Source organism: Drosophila pseudoobscura, chromosome X (genome assembly GCF_009870125.1).
Source record: "Drosophila pseudoobscura strain MV-25-SWS-2005 chromosome X, UCI_Dpse_MV25, whole genome shotgun sequence".
Taxonomy (NCBI): Eukaryota; Metazoa; Arthropoda; class Insecta; order Diptera; family Drosophilidae; genus Drosophila; species Drosophila pseudoobscura.
Genome location: NC_046683.1, coordinates 59,452,048 through 59,465,443, shown reverse-complemented (window position 1 = coordinate 59,465,443; position 13,396 = coordinate 59,452,048). Strand labels below are relative to the sequence as shown.

At 49.3% G+C, this 13,396-nt stretch overlaps 1 protein-coding gene across 4 annotated transcripts in view; it reads left to right on the top strand.

Annotated features, from left to right (window-relative positions):
- Positions 1-13,396, top strand: part of Con (leucine rich repeat protein connectin) — a 119,529-nt gene that overhangs the window by 89,437 nt on the left and 16,696 nt on the right. For 2 of the 4 annotated variants that reach the window (XM_033382786.1, XM_033382787.1), the window contains 3 exons: positions 854-916; positions 6,888-8,024; positions 11,772-11,988. In XM_033382786.1, the coding sequence (XP_033238677.1) occupies positions 6,954-8,024; positions 11,772-11,988 (1,288 nt within the window). In that variant the 5' untranslated portion in view covers positions 854-916; positions 6,888-6,953. Of the gene's footprint in view, positions 1-853; positions 917-6,884; positions 8,025-11,771; positions 11,989-13,396 lie in introns of all 4 variants that reach the window. The other 2 variants (XM_033382784.1, XM_033382785.1) reach the window with 1 other exon arrangement.

Below are 13,396 nucleotides of genomic sequence, written 5' to 3'. Positions count from 1 at the left end.
TTTGGAGGGGAAATATCCACTTGCTGGCTTTTTTTATGGGTCTCCACTGTTTAGGCATAGCCAATGCAATTATTTCAGGCCACACAAAAGGCCGCCCCCCCACATCAGTGGGGCGTGGCAGCAAGGGGGGCGGGGAGGGCAGGGCTTTCGTCATCATCAGGGCAGTCCCTGACGAAACAGAAACTATTTGAATAACGCGCCAACCCACACACCCCCCCTCCCCCCCAGCCAAGTCATCATCTGACCCACGCATTCCACACACCCCCCACCCACCCCCACACACACATGTGGCAGCCACATACCATCCCATCCCATACCCTTCGTGTTAATAGTTTTTCCTTTTATTTCTGCGCTTTTTTTTCTGTTATCGCATGTCCTGGCGGCTGGGCCCCAGGGCCCCACAATTACTGGAAAATTAACGCAATTACAGGGGGTCTATGCGAGGGGCCTACGATTGAAGAGGAATGAACCTTCCACTATATCTAATAGATATTTCAACATATAATTTCCATTAACATTCAAAGCAACAGAAGTCGGTGGCGGCGGGGCGGAAGGGGTTACGGCATTTCCATAAATAATATACACAACGAATGCTACTCCCCCCCCTCCACCGCCCCCGCCCACGCCCCCACCAAATACCAATCGTGGTTATATTTTATGTATTACGATTGCAACTGGAACCAAAACATGACATTATAATAATTTTAGTTGTACACCCGAACACACCCCCCACCACAAACACCCCACCACACCCCCTACATATCCCCCACATACCCCCAGACACCCTTCTCACCCCCCCTAGCACGTGTATTTCTGCTAGTAATTCGTTTTTCCGTTCGCCTTCTCTTTGCAGACATTGGCATTAGATCGTGACGAGGCCTTTTTACCCAAGCACTCAATCGAAAGGAGAGGAAAGGTAAGCACCAGGACCACCCCCCACCCCACAACCCCCCCCACCACCCCCCACCACCACCATGTGCGTGTGTGGCAGTCGAATTTCAACTAATTAAGTCTGAGAGCCTCGGTCTCAGTGTCTGAAATCTTTGCTCATCTAAAAGCATTTGCCCAAAAAGATGACACACGGCGCACAGGTGCAGGCCAGAGAGGGGGGGGAAGAGGGGGAGAGCGGCAGAGGGGGGATGGGGCTTCTCAAATGGCATCTTGGCAATGTTTTATTCAAAAATTTGCTAAAATATTTTGGCAAGTGAGTTAAAAGTTGTGTCACAGACAAACTCTCGTCCCCCCCCCCCCCCCCCCCACCACCTCCGCCTCCTGCTCGGGAAGGACCTCTTCTCCGGGTAACTGTCTGTATTTATGTTTGCCCGATGTTTGTGTTTGTGTTTGTGTTTGCTTTTTTTTTCTGTGTGTGTTTGTGGAGCATTTTTGCCTAAACTGAAAGAATTTATTATATCCAGACAGCAGAAGAGCAGAGCAGAGCAGCAGACAGACCCCCCCCCCCCCCCCAACCACCGCTCTCCGCTGGAGTCCTGGCATAAGCGCTGCTTGACAAATTTTCACTTTGCAAAGTTGTTGCAACACAAACTTGCAACAGCGAAAATAATTTCGCTTCTACTTCGTTGAAAGTCAAAGCAGAATAAGAAAAACGCGACGAGGACTCTTCTACTTATCAACCAGGACACACGGCAGGACGAAGCGGGGGGGGGGAGGGGGGTGGCGTGGGTACTTTTCGGCCAGGTGCTGCCAATTTGGGCATTAAGCAGTTGCCAAGGCTTACACAGGCAGAGCGTTAGAGAGAGCGAAGGGCCAACAAATTGTGGCAGCAAAAAGTTAAAGCCAAAAAATCAGAAGAAGCAGCCATGAGGCAGGGCTGGCAGGAGGCAGGGCTGCCAAGGCAATACTGCAGCAGCTAGATCAAGTGCAGTGGGGCGTTGTCTGTCTGTCTAAGGGGGGGAAGGGGGGTGGGGCGGTGCAGAAATATGTGTCAACTTTTGGGGCGGCCAGGCAGTGTGGGGGGTGGGCGTGGGGGTGGGGGCGGTGGGGCTGGAGATGCGAGACGGCGGAAAAAATAGGGAAAGTTTACGTTTTCTGGCAACTAGCTTTTCATTTTATTTTCGAGCAAGATGACAGGTATGCTAAAAGCTAAAAAACGAATAAGAAAGTGCCGCAGGGGGGGGGGGAGGTTGGGGGAGAGGGAAATCCAAGTAAAAGTAGTCGAAAGTGCGACGAGAGAGTGGGGCAGAAGGGAGGGGCACCCTTAAGGACAATATGTGTCAGCTGGCAATGACTGACTGCCGCCCCGGCGCCCCCCGCCACCCGGCGGGATAACGGTAATAACCATAAGCCAAAGTCAAGGCGGCAAAGCGGCCCACCAAAAAAGGGTTAACAAATGACAGTCGAAGAAAGTCGAAGAAAGGCGAAGCAATTTATGAAATATTTATGAAGTGTGACATGTGCCTGACAATAAATATATATAGATTATTGAAAGGGGGGAAGAGGGGAGAAGGGGATCCCTAGTGCCACTCGGGCACAGAGTCCTGCTGCTGCTGACAGGCATCGTCTCTCTCTGTGTGTGTGTGTGTGTGTGTGACGCCAAAGACAAATCCCTGAAATACAAATAAAACGTGTGCGGACGTCATAATAACGTGGCCAACAGAAAACTGATTGATGGCTGTGTTTTGTATGCCATTTTGGCTTTAGCTTTTGCATCATTTGTCAGCCAAAGAGGCAGCCCCAAAACACTGCAGTTTGTCCAACATTTGACCAGCTAGAAGAGAGGGGGGGAGAGGGAGGGGAGGGGCCTCCCCAGCTGGATTCCGTCAGTCAAAGTCAAGCACGTCTCTGAGGCAGCGCTTAAAGTTATATTCACATGATAGTTAGGGGATAAACCTGCAGATACAGATACACAGATACACAGATACATATATACATGGCAAGGATGTTGACGATGATGATGATGATGATGATGATGATGATGGTTTACTGCCATAAACAACTATGGAGTCTCTTCCGGCATAAAAACTTATTGTTGACACAACCTCATGACACACAGACGACAGACGGAGAGAAGTACTGCTGCACTGGAGACTGCCAAAAGAAGAGGAGGAGGTGGAGACAGAGGGAGAGAGTGAGAGAGAGAGAGAGACACTCACTAGAGACTTGCTGGAGGAAGAGTGAGACATGAAAACATTGAAAGACATGTGGCAGACATATTGTTAAAATCTCCCCCTGCCCCGCCCTCTCTCTCTCTTTCCCCCTCTGCTCTCTGCTCTGCTCTGTTGCTGCCACACAGCGGAAGTGTCACCATTTGTCAAATAATGAAAATTGAAAACAATTTCCACCGAGAAGGCTGGCTGAGAACAGATTTTCACTGTGCTTCTGGCTCATTGTCTTGATCGGGAGACTCTGCCCCCGCTCCCCCGATCCCCCGCTTCCCTCCTCCTCTCGAACTCCTGCTTCAAGCCAAAGTTTCTTCAGCCTCACGGCAGTCGGCAGTCGGCAATGAAGGCCATAAACGAGGCTCTCTCTCTCTCTCTCTGTCTTTTTTTTGTTTTATTTTAAAGTTAAGAAATTTCCATTACAACAAATAATATCTATCTGTGTGTGCATCTCTGTGTCTCCCTGGAAAATTGCTTGCGTGGCCGCCACTGGGAGTCGTCGTCGTCGTCGTCGTTGTAGTGGGGCTGTCAGCCGTTGACTGGCTGCGGCTTTGCTCCAATTTCCTACTGGGTCGTACTACCCCCCCCCCCCCCCCCCCATCCACCTCCTGCCGCACCCCGCTCGCTGTCCTGTCGCCCATTCACTGGTGGAACGCCTTCGGTCCCCACCGTTCCCCTTTCTCCCTTGTCGACAGTTTCTGTCACACTTTCACACGCTTCCCTTTTGGGGGCTACCGACCCTCTTTGGCATGGCCCATTGTTTGCACGCACACACACACACACACACACACACACACACACACTTAAAGATACTCAAACATATGCGACGCTCCACAGGACCTGCCCCGAGTCCTGTTTGTGTGTGCGTTTCTCGCTTCGAAAGTTTAATCGAAATTATAAACAACAAGACAAATTGCTTCTTGTTGCAATTTTCCCTCAGAATTACGAGCAGCAGGGGGGAGAGACAGAGGGGAGAAACCAGGCCGATAACCAGGGCAAGACTAGACACCCCCCCTCACGCCCTGCCACGGTTGTGGCTCCTTGTTGTTGGTGTTGTTTAATGATGTTGCCGGTTATGTACTTGGTGTACGCCTTGAAGGTGGCCAAGGCGGGATTCTGACCCTCAAATGTGCCTGCCATGTGCTGGAAACCACTACGATTCGATCTGCAGATCGAAAGAAGGGACTCTTGGGGAAGATTCGTGCCCTCCCTCAACCCCAGGCACAGCTTAGGCTCTCGGGAACATGGCTCTGGAACATGGCCCCCTCAGACGAGGCATAGGTGCAAGGGAGGGGCTGTGGGAGGGGCTGCCTCCCAGGCAAGATCGATTCCTTTGTCTATCCTGCAGATGAATGCAAAACAGACTCGCGTCTAGACAGTCTGGCAATCTCTTAGATGCGATTTGGTGTTTTATACACTCGAAGAAGTTCATCAGGAGATGGATGTGGCTCTGACGGGGGGGGAGGGGGAGGGGGAGGGAGGGACAGAAGATTGCTGTTTCGCTTCGTCGCTTTCTGTTTTTTTTTTTTTTTTTGAGCGGCAGGAGGAGGGGGAGGATAACGGGGGGAGGGGGCAAAAAGTTGTGTCTGTCGTTTGATAAATGAGTTATGAGGAGAGGCCTTGAGAGAGATAGTGGGGTGGGGGAGGGGTGTGAGAGGGGGGTAGTAGCCAGCGTTGGAATCGCATAAATCATATGATTTATGCATAATCAACAAATTGATTTTTCATTTGCTTGTAAAGACACACACACACACACACACGTACACTCTTTCTTATAGCTGTCCCTCTCTCTCCCTCTCTCTCTCCGTCTCTCTCTTTGGTTCTGTTTTGAGTAATTGGCTGTCAGCGAGGACGCGTTTGGCTGCATCCTCCATCCATACATCCATCCATCCATCCATATGTGTGCCAATGAATAAAGATGTAAATCCACCGCCCTCCGCCCTCCGCCCTCTGCCTGGCACTCTCCCTCTCTCTTTCACACTGAGTGCGTTGAAAATCTAATTACACACACACACGCGCGCACACACACAGGCATGGAGCTATGGAGGTGTATTTTTTGATTTGCTGCTTGACGACACACTTAAAAATTCCAAGAATATTTCTCAAATATCTCTCAAGAGCTATCAGGCTCAGAGCCTTTAGTGCTGCCGCATATCCTGTGGCTCCTGTGGTCCGCCCTCTCTGTCTCTGTCTGTGTGCGTGTGTGCGTGCGTCAGGACATTTTAGTTTTGACTTTCGCTTTGATATTTAAATTGGAGTCATCAAGGAGTCATCTTCAGATGCTGCTGCCTCCGCTGCCGCTGCCTTTGCTGCCGCTCCTTTGCTGCTGTCTGGCCCAAAAAGTTTTCATGTATATTTTGAGTACTTAATCCTGCGGTGTGATGCCACTTCTAATGCTGCTTGAGCCCCATGAACTTTGGCCCACACCAGCCCCCTACCCCCCCAAGGACCAAGGGGGGGAGGCTGCTGGCATGATGACAGATAATCCTGAATAAGCATCCGCAAAAGCACTTATCATCGTTTTATTTAAAATTTATAATCGAAATCAATGTAATGAAGCATGGGGCACGGCACGGCACGGCACGTCAGGGCACGGCAACGAGAGAGAGTCAATAACTCAAATGACTTTCGGCTTCTCCAACTAATCCCCAACAGCGGCAGGAAACAGAAGACCGACTGCCTCTTTGGCCTCAATCGGTGGCACATTCAGGGCCTACAGCCAAGCTGCTGCCCTGCTCCAGCCCTGCTCCATCCCTGCTCCTTCCCTGCTCCAGCCCTGCTCCTTCCCTGCTTCTGCCCTGCTCCTGCCCTCCTCCTGCCCTGCCTCGATTTTCTGGCTATTGCGACAATATTTTATGCAAATCACACTGGCTTGGCTCTCTCGTCTCCGACTGCCGATAACGAGGATAACTCACTTGACATCCGACAATAACTTATTTACACTTCATTATGCCACGGCGATGGTGCAGGGGCGGCAGGACCAAGGGGGCACGCATACCAGCAGCCACTACAAATATGCCCAATGTCACTTTGTGTGACTTATAAATGTATTTAAAAGTACGAGCATAATTAGAGAGCACTTTTGCCCAATGACACTTGAAATGCAAGAGGCAGGGGGCACAGGCAGGGGGGCCATCCCCCCTCCCCGCAACCGAAATGAAGCCGTTTGCCATTGAGCGAACAATCAGCGACTGTGTTGCAGTTATTTATGAGCTCGATAAATTTGTTTATGGGGGGTAAAGGATATCAGGGGACAGCAGCAGCGAGGACCGAGGACCGAGGACAGCAGGATCTGTGGCAGGCTGGGGGGGTGGCAAGCAGCGCCAGTCGAGCGTCAAATGAAGCCAGCAGGAGGCCGAAAGAGGCGGAAAGAGGTGGAAAGAGGCGTAAAGAGGCCGAAAGAGGCCAATTTTCAGAAAAATGGAGAAGAATGAGAAATTCACCGCGAAATTCCCAACTGAAATTGGAGGCAAAAAGTGAAAAAGTTAATAACATTAATTAGCATTTTTATGGCCAGCAGGCGGCACTTGAACACTTTTCCAGCAACAATGGGGGGGCAGGGAAGGGGACCTGGGGGGGGCAGGGAAGGTGACCTGGGGGAGGGGCACCAGAAGGTCTCCTGCCTTTGGGGATCATCAAATCAAAACCATTTCCCGCGCAAGACCATGAAAATCGAATTTCCACCCCCCACCGACCCCCCGCCCCCCAAAACGAGAGATAAACAAATTTTATTGACCAAGTCATTCCGTATTGTTCGTACCATTCCAGCAGCTTGCCATTGAAGTCTCCCCCCCGCCCCAAGGAAAAAGCAGGAAGGAAGAGGAATACCGACACGAAATGTTGCCGCATCATCAGCGCCATAATATGGCGGCTTCGGCGGCTTCGGCGGCAGCTACGGTGGCAGTGCTGCTGCTGTTGGGCTGCTGCCTGATGGCGCCGCCCACCGAGGCCCGTTCGAGCGACAAGGAGGGGCGCCGCAATCGCAGCCGACAACAGGGATCCGTGGCAGCCTCGGCCAGCACCAATGGCGCCTACTATGGCGCCTCCTCCTCCTCATCGTCCTCTTTGACGGCCGCCAGCACTGGCTCTGGCTCTGGCTCTGGCTCTGGCACCGGCTCTGGCTCTGGCTATGTGTTCAGCAGCAGCGCCTCAATGGGCGGCGGCGGCGGCGGCAGCACTGGCTACAACGGACCCATGGACTCCACCGGCTTCTGCACCCGCAGGCGCGACATGAAGCTGATGTGCTACTGCACGCCCGACGAGAACCATGTGCCCGTGCAGAAGGCCGAGTGCTGGGTGTTCTCCGAGGGACTGCACCAGAACGACACCACCTGGACGCGATTCTACCAGCAGAAGCGGCTGCGCGAGCTGAAGTTCGTGATCCAGAACAACGCCCGACTCGACTACATACCGACGATGATCATTGAGCCGCTGAAGAACCTGAGCAGCATCGTCATCGAGTACTCGCAGGTGGAGATCGTCAAGAGCTATGCGTTCGCCAATCTGCCCTTCCTCGAGCGGATCATACTGAACAACAACCACATCATGGCCCTCGACCAGGACGCCTTCGCCAATCACATCCGTCTGCGGGAGCTCAATCTCGAGCACAATCAGATCTTCGAGATGGATCGCTACGCCTTCCGCAATCTGCCGCTCTGCGAGCGTCTCTTCCTCAACAACAACAACATCAGCACCCTGCACGAGGGCCTCTTCGCGGACATGGCCCGTCTCACCTACCTGAATTTGGCCCACAATCAGATCAATGTCCTCACCAGCGAGATCTTCCGCGGCCTGGGCAACCTGAATGTCCTCAAGTTGACCCGCAATAACCTCAACTTCATCGGCGACACGGTCTTTGCAGAGCTCTGGAGTCTGAGTGAACTGGAATTGGATGATAATCGGATTGAGGTGAGTGTGGGTTCAGCCGCCACATAGAGGGGCTAAGCGGCCACATTCTTGGGCAACAATCTAGCCTACAGAAACCCATTTGTAATGGACTTTCGGTGAGAGTTTGTAGCAAAAGTGTGGCATAATTTTTGGGCAAACTACAGAGAGATATAGAGATAGAGTTGCAGATATTGAGGATAGGGATTGAAGAAGGGAGTGTTTTCTATGGCACTCAAGGAACTTCTCCATTCAGAAAGCCCTGAGTAGAGAGCCTCTTCGATCAGTGATCATTTGCATACTTTTTGGGCCAATTAGAGCGTGATATTGAGATAGAGATGGAGCTATTGAGGATAGGGCTTGAAGAAGGGAGTGTTTTCTATGGCGGACAAGGAAAATCTCTATAGAGATTGTACGTTTCGTGAAACCTCTTCGATCAGTGATCATTTGCATACTTTTTGGGCCAATTAGATCGAGATATTGAGATAGAGATGGAGATATAGAGGATAGGCTACAGGCATATTGAAGAAGGGAGTGTTTTCTATGGCAGACAAGGAAAATCTTCATTCAGAAAGCCCCTGAGTGAAGCCTCTTCGATCAGTGATCGTTTGCATACTTTTTTGGCAAACTAGAGCGAGATATTGAGATAGAGATGCATTTATTGAGGATAGAGATTGAAGAATCCAGTGTTTCTATGACACTCAAGGAACTTCTCTATTCAGAAAGCCCCTGAGTAAAGCCTCTTCGATCAGTGATCATATGTGGCTATAAAAAAGTGCTGCCTACTTTTAGGCTCAGCAGAAAATGAACCAGAAATAGATCAAAGATGGAAGATTGGACTATTGGGGTTGCTTTCTTCTAGGTTTAGTTTACTTTTACGGGCATCCTTAATCACGATTGCCTCTGCGTTGATTCTAGAACAAATTTCACATAGATTGGGATTTCAGTGGCGTTTTATTTACGAGCAAAATGCAATCTACCAGGGCAAACGAAACTTCTCAATCAAGTCTAATGCAAGTGGATTAAAGAGATTTGTCTGGCGATGCCGCCCACGCCCCCAGCGGCCCCCAGCGGCCCCCAACGGCCCCCCACTATTCGGTCAGCATTTGGACCAGCAGCTGACTTAAGAGGTCATAAATTGTCGAGTGGCCATAAGAAACAGAGAGGAGGAGAGGGAGAGGGACAGAGAGAGAGGGAGAAGTGGAAGTGGGATGGAGGGTCTTGAGCTATAAATGGCATATCCTTGGGGCACGCACACACACAGGCACACGCACACACACACGGACACTGCGAGGAGAACAACTTTATGCTGGTGTCATAAATTCAATTCGAATGTCTATTCTTGTGGTGATTTAAGTGGTCACTCAGCATTGGTTGACCCGTCGTCCGAGGCGAAAATATGATAAATAGATTGGTGAATTATGTTTTCTTCCTCTTCTTTTCTTTTTTTGGGCGTGGGGGGGCCGAGTCCTTTGCTTAATTCGCACATTTCCCCTTGGGGCAGACCACACGCTGACAATCGCCTTTCGGCAAAGGCAACGGCAACGACGTTGCTGTGGCAAACAAATGTGGCAGTGCCGCAAGTTAATCTACTTACAAAATATTGAATAACAAATCATGGGAATAATGGATTTATGGGCACTCCTTTCCCAGCCATCTGATATGCAGGGACCGGGACCCTTCTGCTGCAAAGCGAAGCTATAAAAATGGCCACCATTCGGTGTCCCTGTGTGTCCCTGTGTGTGTCCCTGTGTGTCCCTGTGTGTGTGTGTGTCTGGTAAATAGAAAAATGTCGCTTAACACTCGAAGCGAAAGGACATGAAGCATACAAAGTTATGTAAGCCGAGGCAAAAGGCACCGGTCTGTGTATGAGCGTAAATCCTAAATATCCATATCCATATCCATATCCTGGGCCAACATTGTTGGACACCCGCTGGAGCGCCGCAACGTCCTGCTTCGTGTGCCTCGTGCTTCATTTTTCCCATTTTACAAAGTGCTCGCATATCATGTCACACTCAGGCGACTCGCATATGTGTCACAGGACACACACACACAGGACACCGAGAGACCGAGGCCAGTAGGTTACAGGACTCTCAAGTGCGACGGCGACGGCGACAGCGTCGCTCAAGTGGGGTTCGCTCTGGTCCTCCGACTGGATCCATCTTCTTTGCCGCATTGTCATAGCCATAATGATTGGGCTTGTTATCGCCTACGTTGCGCATTGTTTCCTGCCCCAGGATTTGCTTACTCGGGCAGCCCGAAAAAAAAAAAAACCCCAATCTGTCCCGTGTCCTCCGTGTCCTCCGTGTCCCGCCTGTCCTTTGTGTGCGGTGCTGTGCTGTGTGGCATTGTCGCCTTCAATAAAAGCAAATTGTGTTGCATGTTTTGCTTGGGTTCCCGTTGCCGTTCGTTGGCTCCTCTTCAGCTTTCGTTGTTTTTTTTTGCTCACTTCATAAATCATTTGCCGTTAAAAGGTTTAGGCTCTGACACCACATAAAAGCAGATCCCTGTGTCAGATAATCAGGCTAAAGAGGATAAGTGAAAGTGCCGAGAACTAAGGCCAAAAGTCTCACAGCAATTAAAAGCCTCCACAGAATAAAGAAAAGCCTCAAGACCCAGAGGAAAAGTTTAAAGACACGCAAAGGGAAATATAATGTTCAATCAGTGCCCGGGAACCGCCCTCCCCCCCCTCCGTTCACCCCCCTAACAGAGCCTGTTTTTCGTTTCGTTTCGCTCGTAAATTATATATTTTTTCGTTTTGTCAGGACAATAAATGGAATCCGCTCATGAAACTAACAAAATATCGCCATAAAATATATATATTTTATATGTCAATCATCTCGACAAACAAACACGAGAAAAACAGCGGTGGTTGGTGGTTGGAGGGTGGGGGGAGGGGGCGTTCTGTTACATGTTTTTCGGTTATTTTTCACATGTTTTCCTCCTTGGACTCGTCATATAATATGCATAATTTTTCCATTTCCCCACCCCCCCCCCCCCCCCTGGCATTCGCCAACGACAAAGCATATTGAATATTAAATAATGTGAGAGCATGGTGAGAGGGGGGGTGGGCTGGGGTGGGGAGAGGTGGTTTCACTTTCATTCAAAACAAAAAAAAAAGAATAAAATAAAAGAAAAAAAAAACACACACACTTTTTGCCGTATAATAAAATCCAAGACAAACGAATTGGGACACAACAAAAAAAAAACAAACAAAAACCCCAGTCCAAAATGGAGCAGGTGGAACGACATTTGGATACCCTGTATAATGGATCGTCGCATGCCGCCCAAAAGTAGGCCCCAAAAAAAGTGGAAAGCCAGGTGTTCCGGCCATAATATTGATACGATCAGTATTTATTAGGTTTTATTTGAGTGGTTTTAAAGCATATCCCCCCCGAGTACCCTCTTGGAATAAACGAGAGAGCAACCACCACATATGTACGTGCGCATACATTTATGTGTGTGACTGTACATACAAATAAATAAATACGCAAACAAAAACAATGGAAGACAATGAAAAGCGAACAATTCTCCCCACCCCTCTGTGTGTGTGTGTGTGGATGGAAAACAATGAAAATAATATGCAAAAATGCGGAAAAATGTTAGCCAAAAATAAATATAGATATGTATATTTTTGTCAGTTTTTATATGCTCCCAGAGCCCGAAGCACACATATAATATGTGTATAACCTGCAGTTAAAATTAAACACGAACCAGAAAAACTAATCTTGCGATGCCTTTTTTTCCCATTTTCCATTATCCATTTTGCAGCGCATCTCCGAGCGTGCTCTGGACGGCTTGAATACATTGAAAACTTTGAATTTGAGAAATAATTTACTTAAGAAAATCGACAATGGTCTGCTGCGCGGCACCCCAGCGCTGCTCTCCATCAATGTGCAGGCAAACAAATTGGAAACGCTGACATTCTACACGTTCCAGCCAATTATGGACAATTTGGTTAACAGCACCAGTGAGCTGTTGGTGTCAGGTAAGGACGTGTCCCCACCCCTAGCCCCCTCCCACCATCTGTTTCCATTGCTTGAAACTTTTGACAGCTCATCGGGGGGGAAAAATGGTATTGGGGGCTGACAAATGCACAAATGGGCGGGTGAGAGAGAGGGGACCAGGACCAGGACAGGACCAGGACAGCACAGCAATGTGCAATGTCCAAAAAAAAACACAAAAAAAAACCCCTCTCTCTCTCTCTTGTTATAATTACACATACGCCAGGTTGGCCTGGGGTCCCCGTTCCGTTTAGAGTTTATATGCCACACAGTCATAAAGTTTTATGCCACTTGTGTGGGGCATGGGGGGGCATGGGGGGCAATCACTTTGTATGTCTGTGCCTCAGTCTGTGGGCTTCATTAAGGAAATGTCGTATTCGCCCATTGCTCAAGTGTGCGCTTCCGCTGACACTTATGGCCATTGCCAGTGTCCCACTGTCCCATGTCCTGTCCGTGTGTTGGCATTTCCTGCCTCACACACACACGCACACACACACACACACTAAATTAGTCATTAAAGTGCAATTTTGAAGCACTGCCGCACAGAGGCAAAGCCTCATAACAATAAAATATCTGTCGTTGGTTGCCATGGCTGCCATGGCCTGTCTGCCGGCTAATAGCAGCGGCCTGGCTATTAGCGTGTTGATTAGCCTCAATTAAAGGTGAAATGAAAATGAAATATCAAGTGCACGAACAAAGCCCGCCCGTCTGAAGCGCCGTCTGAATACAAATGGCAGTTCATTTTTGCGGCAAATACAAAACTCATTTCTAATAATTCTAATTTCAAACAAGTTGCAAGCCCTTGAAAAGAGGTAAAAGAGGGGGGCGGAAAGAGTGTGCTGCCAATGCAATTAGACTTTTGGCGCAGGCAATCAACAGAGCAGAGCAGAGCAGCCCACCACATCGACAAAGGGCATGGAATACATTTAAATATTTAACAACAGCCTTCAAAAAATCACACAGCTCTCTTTTCTCTCTCTCACACACACACACACACACACACATAACTTAATTATCACTCACACACACAGACACACATGCCACATACAGTGGCATTTTGGCTAATGGTTTGCCATTAGCATGACTCATTTGCAAGCCAAAAAAAAAACCGAAAAAAAAGAGGAGAAATCACAGAGAATGGAGGCGGAGGCGGAGAGCGGGGAGTGGCAGAGTGTCGGCATGGCTGAAGCGCAAACAAACACTTTGTATTTGTCTATGTGTGTGTGTGTGTGTGTGTGCTGGCAAACTGTAATTGCATTTGCAGACACACTCGCACACTCACACACTCACACACTGGCAACGAAAAATGGTTGAAAGGCAGACACATTCCGTAAATTGGCTACAAAATGACTTCAAAATTGCTTTAAACTACAACAAAATCCCCCCTCTCAG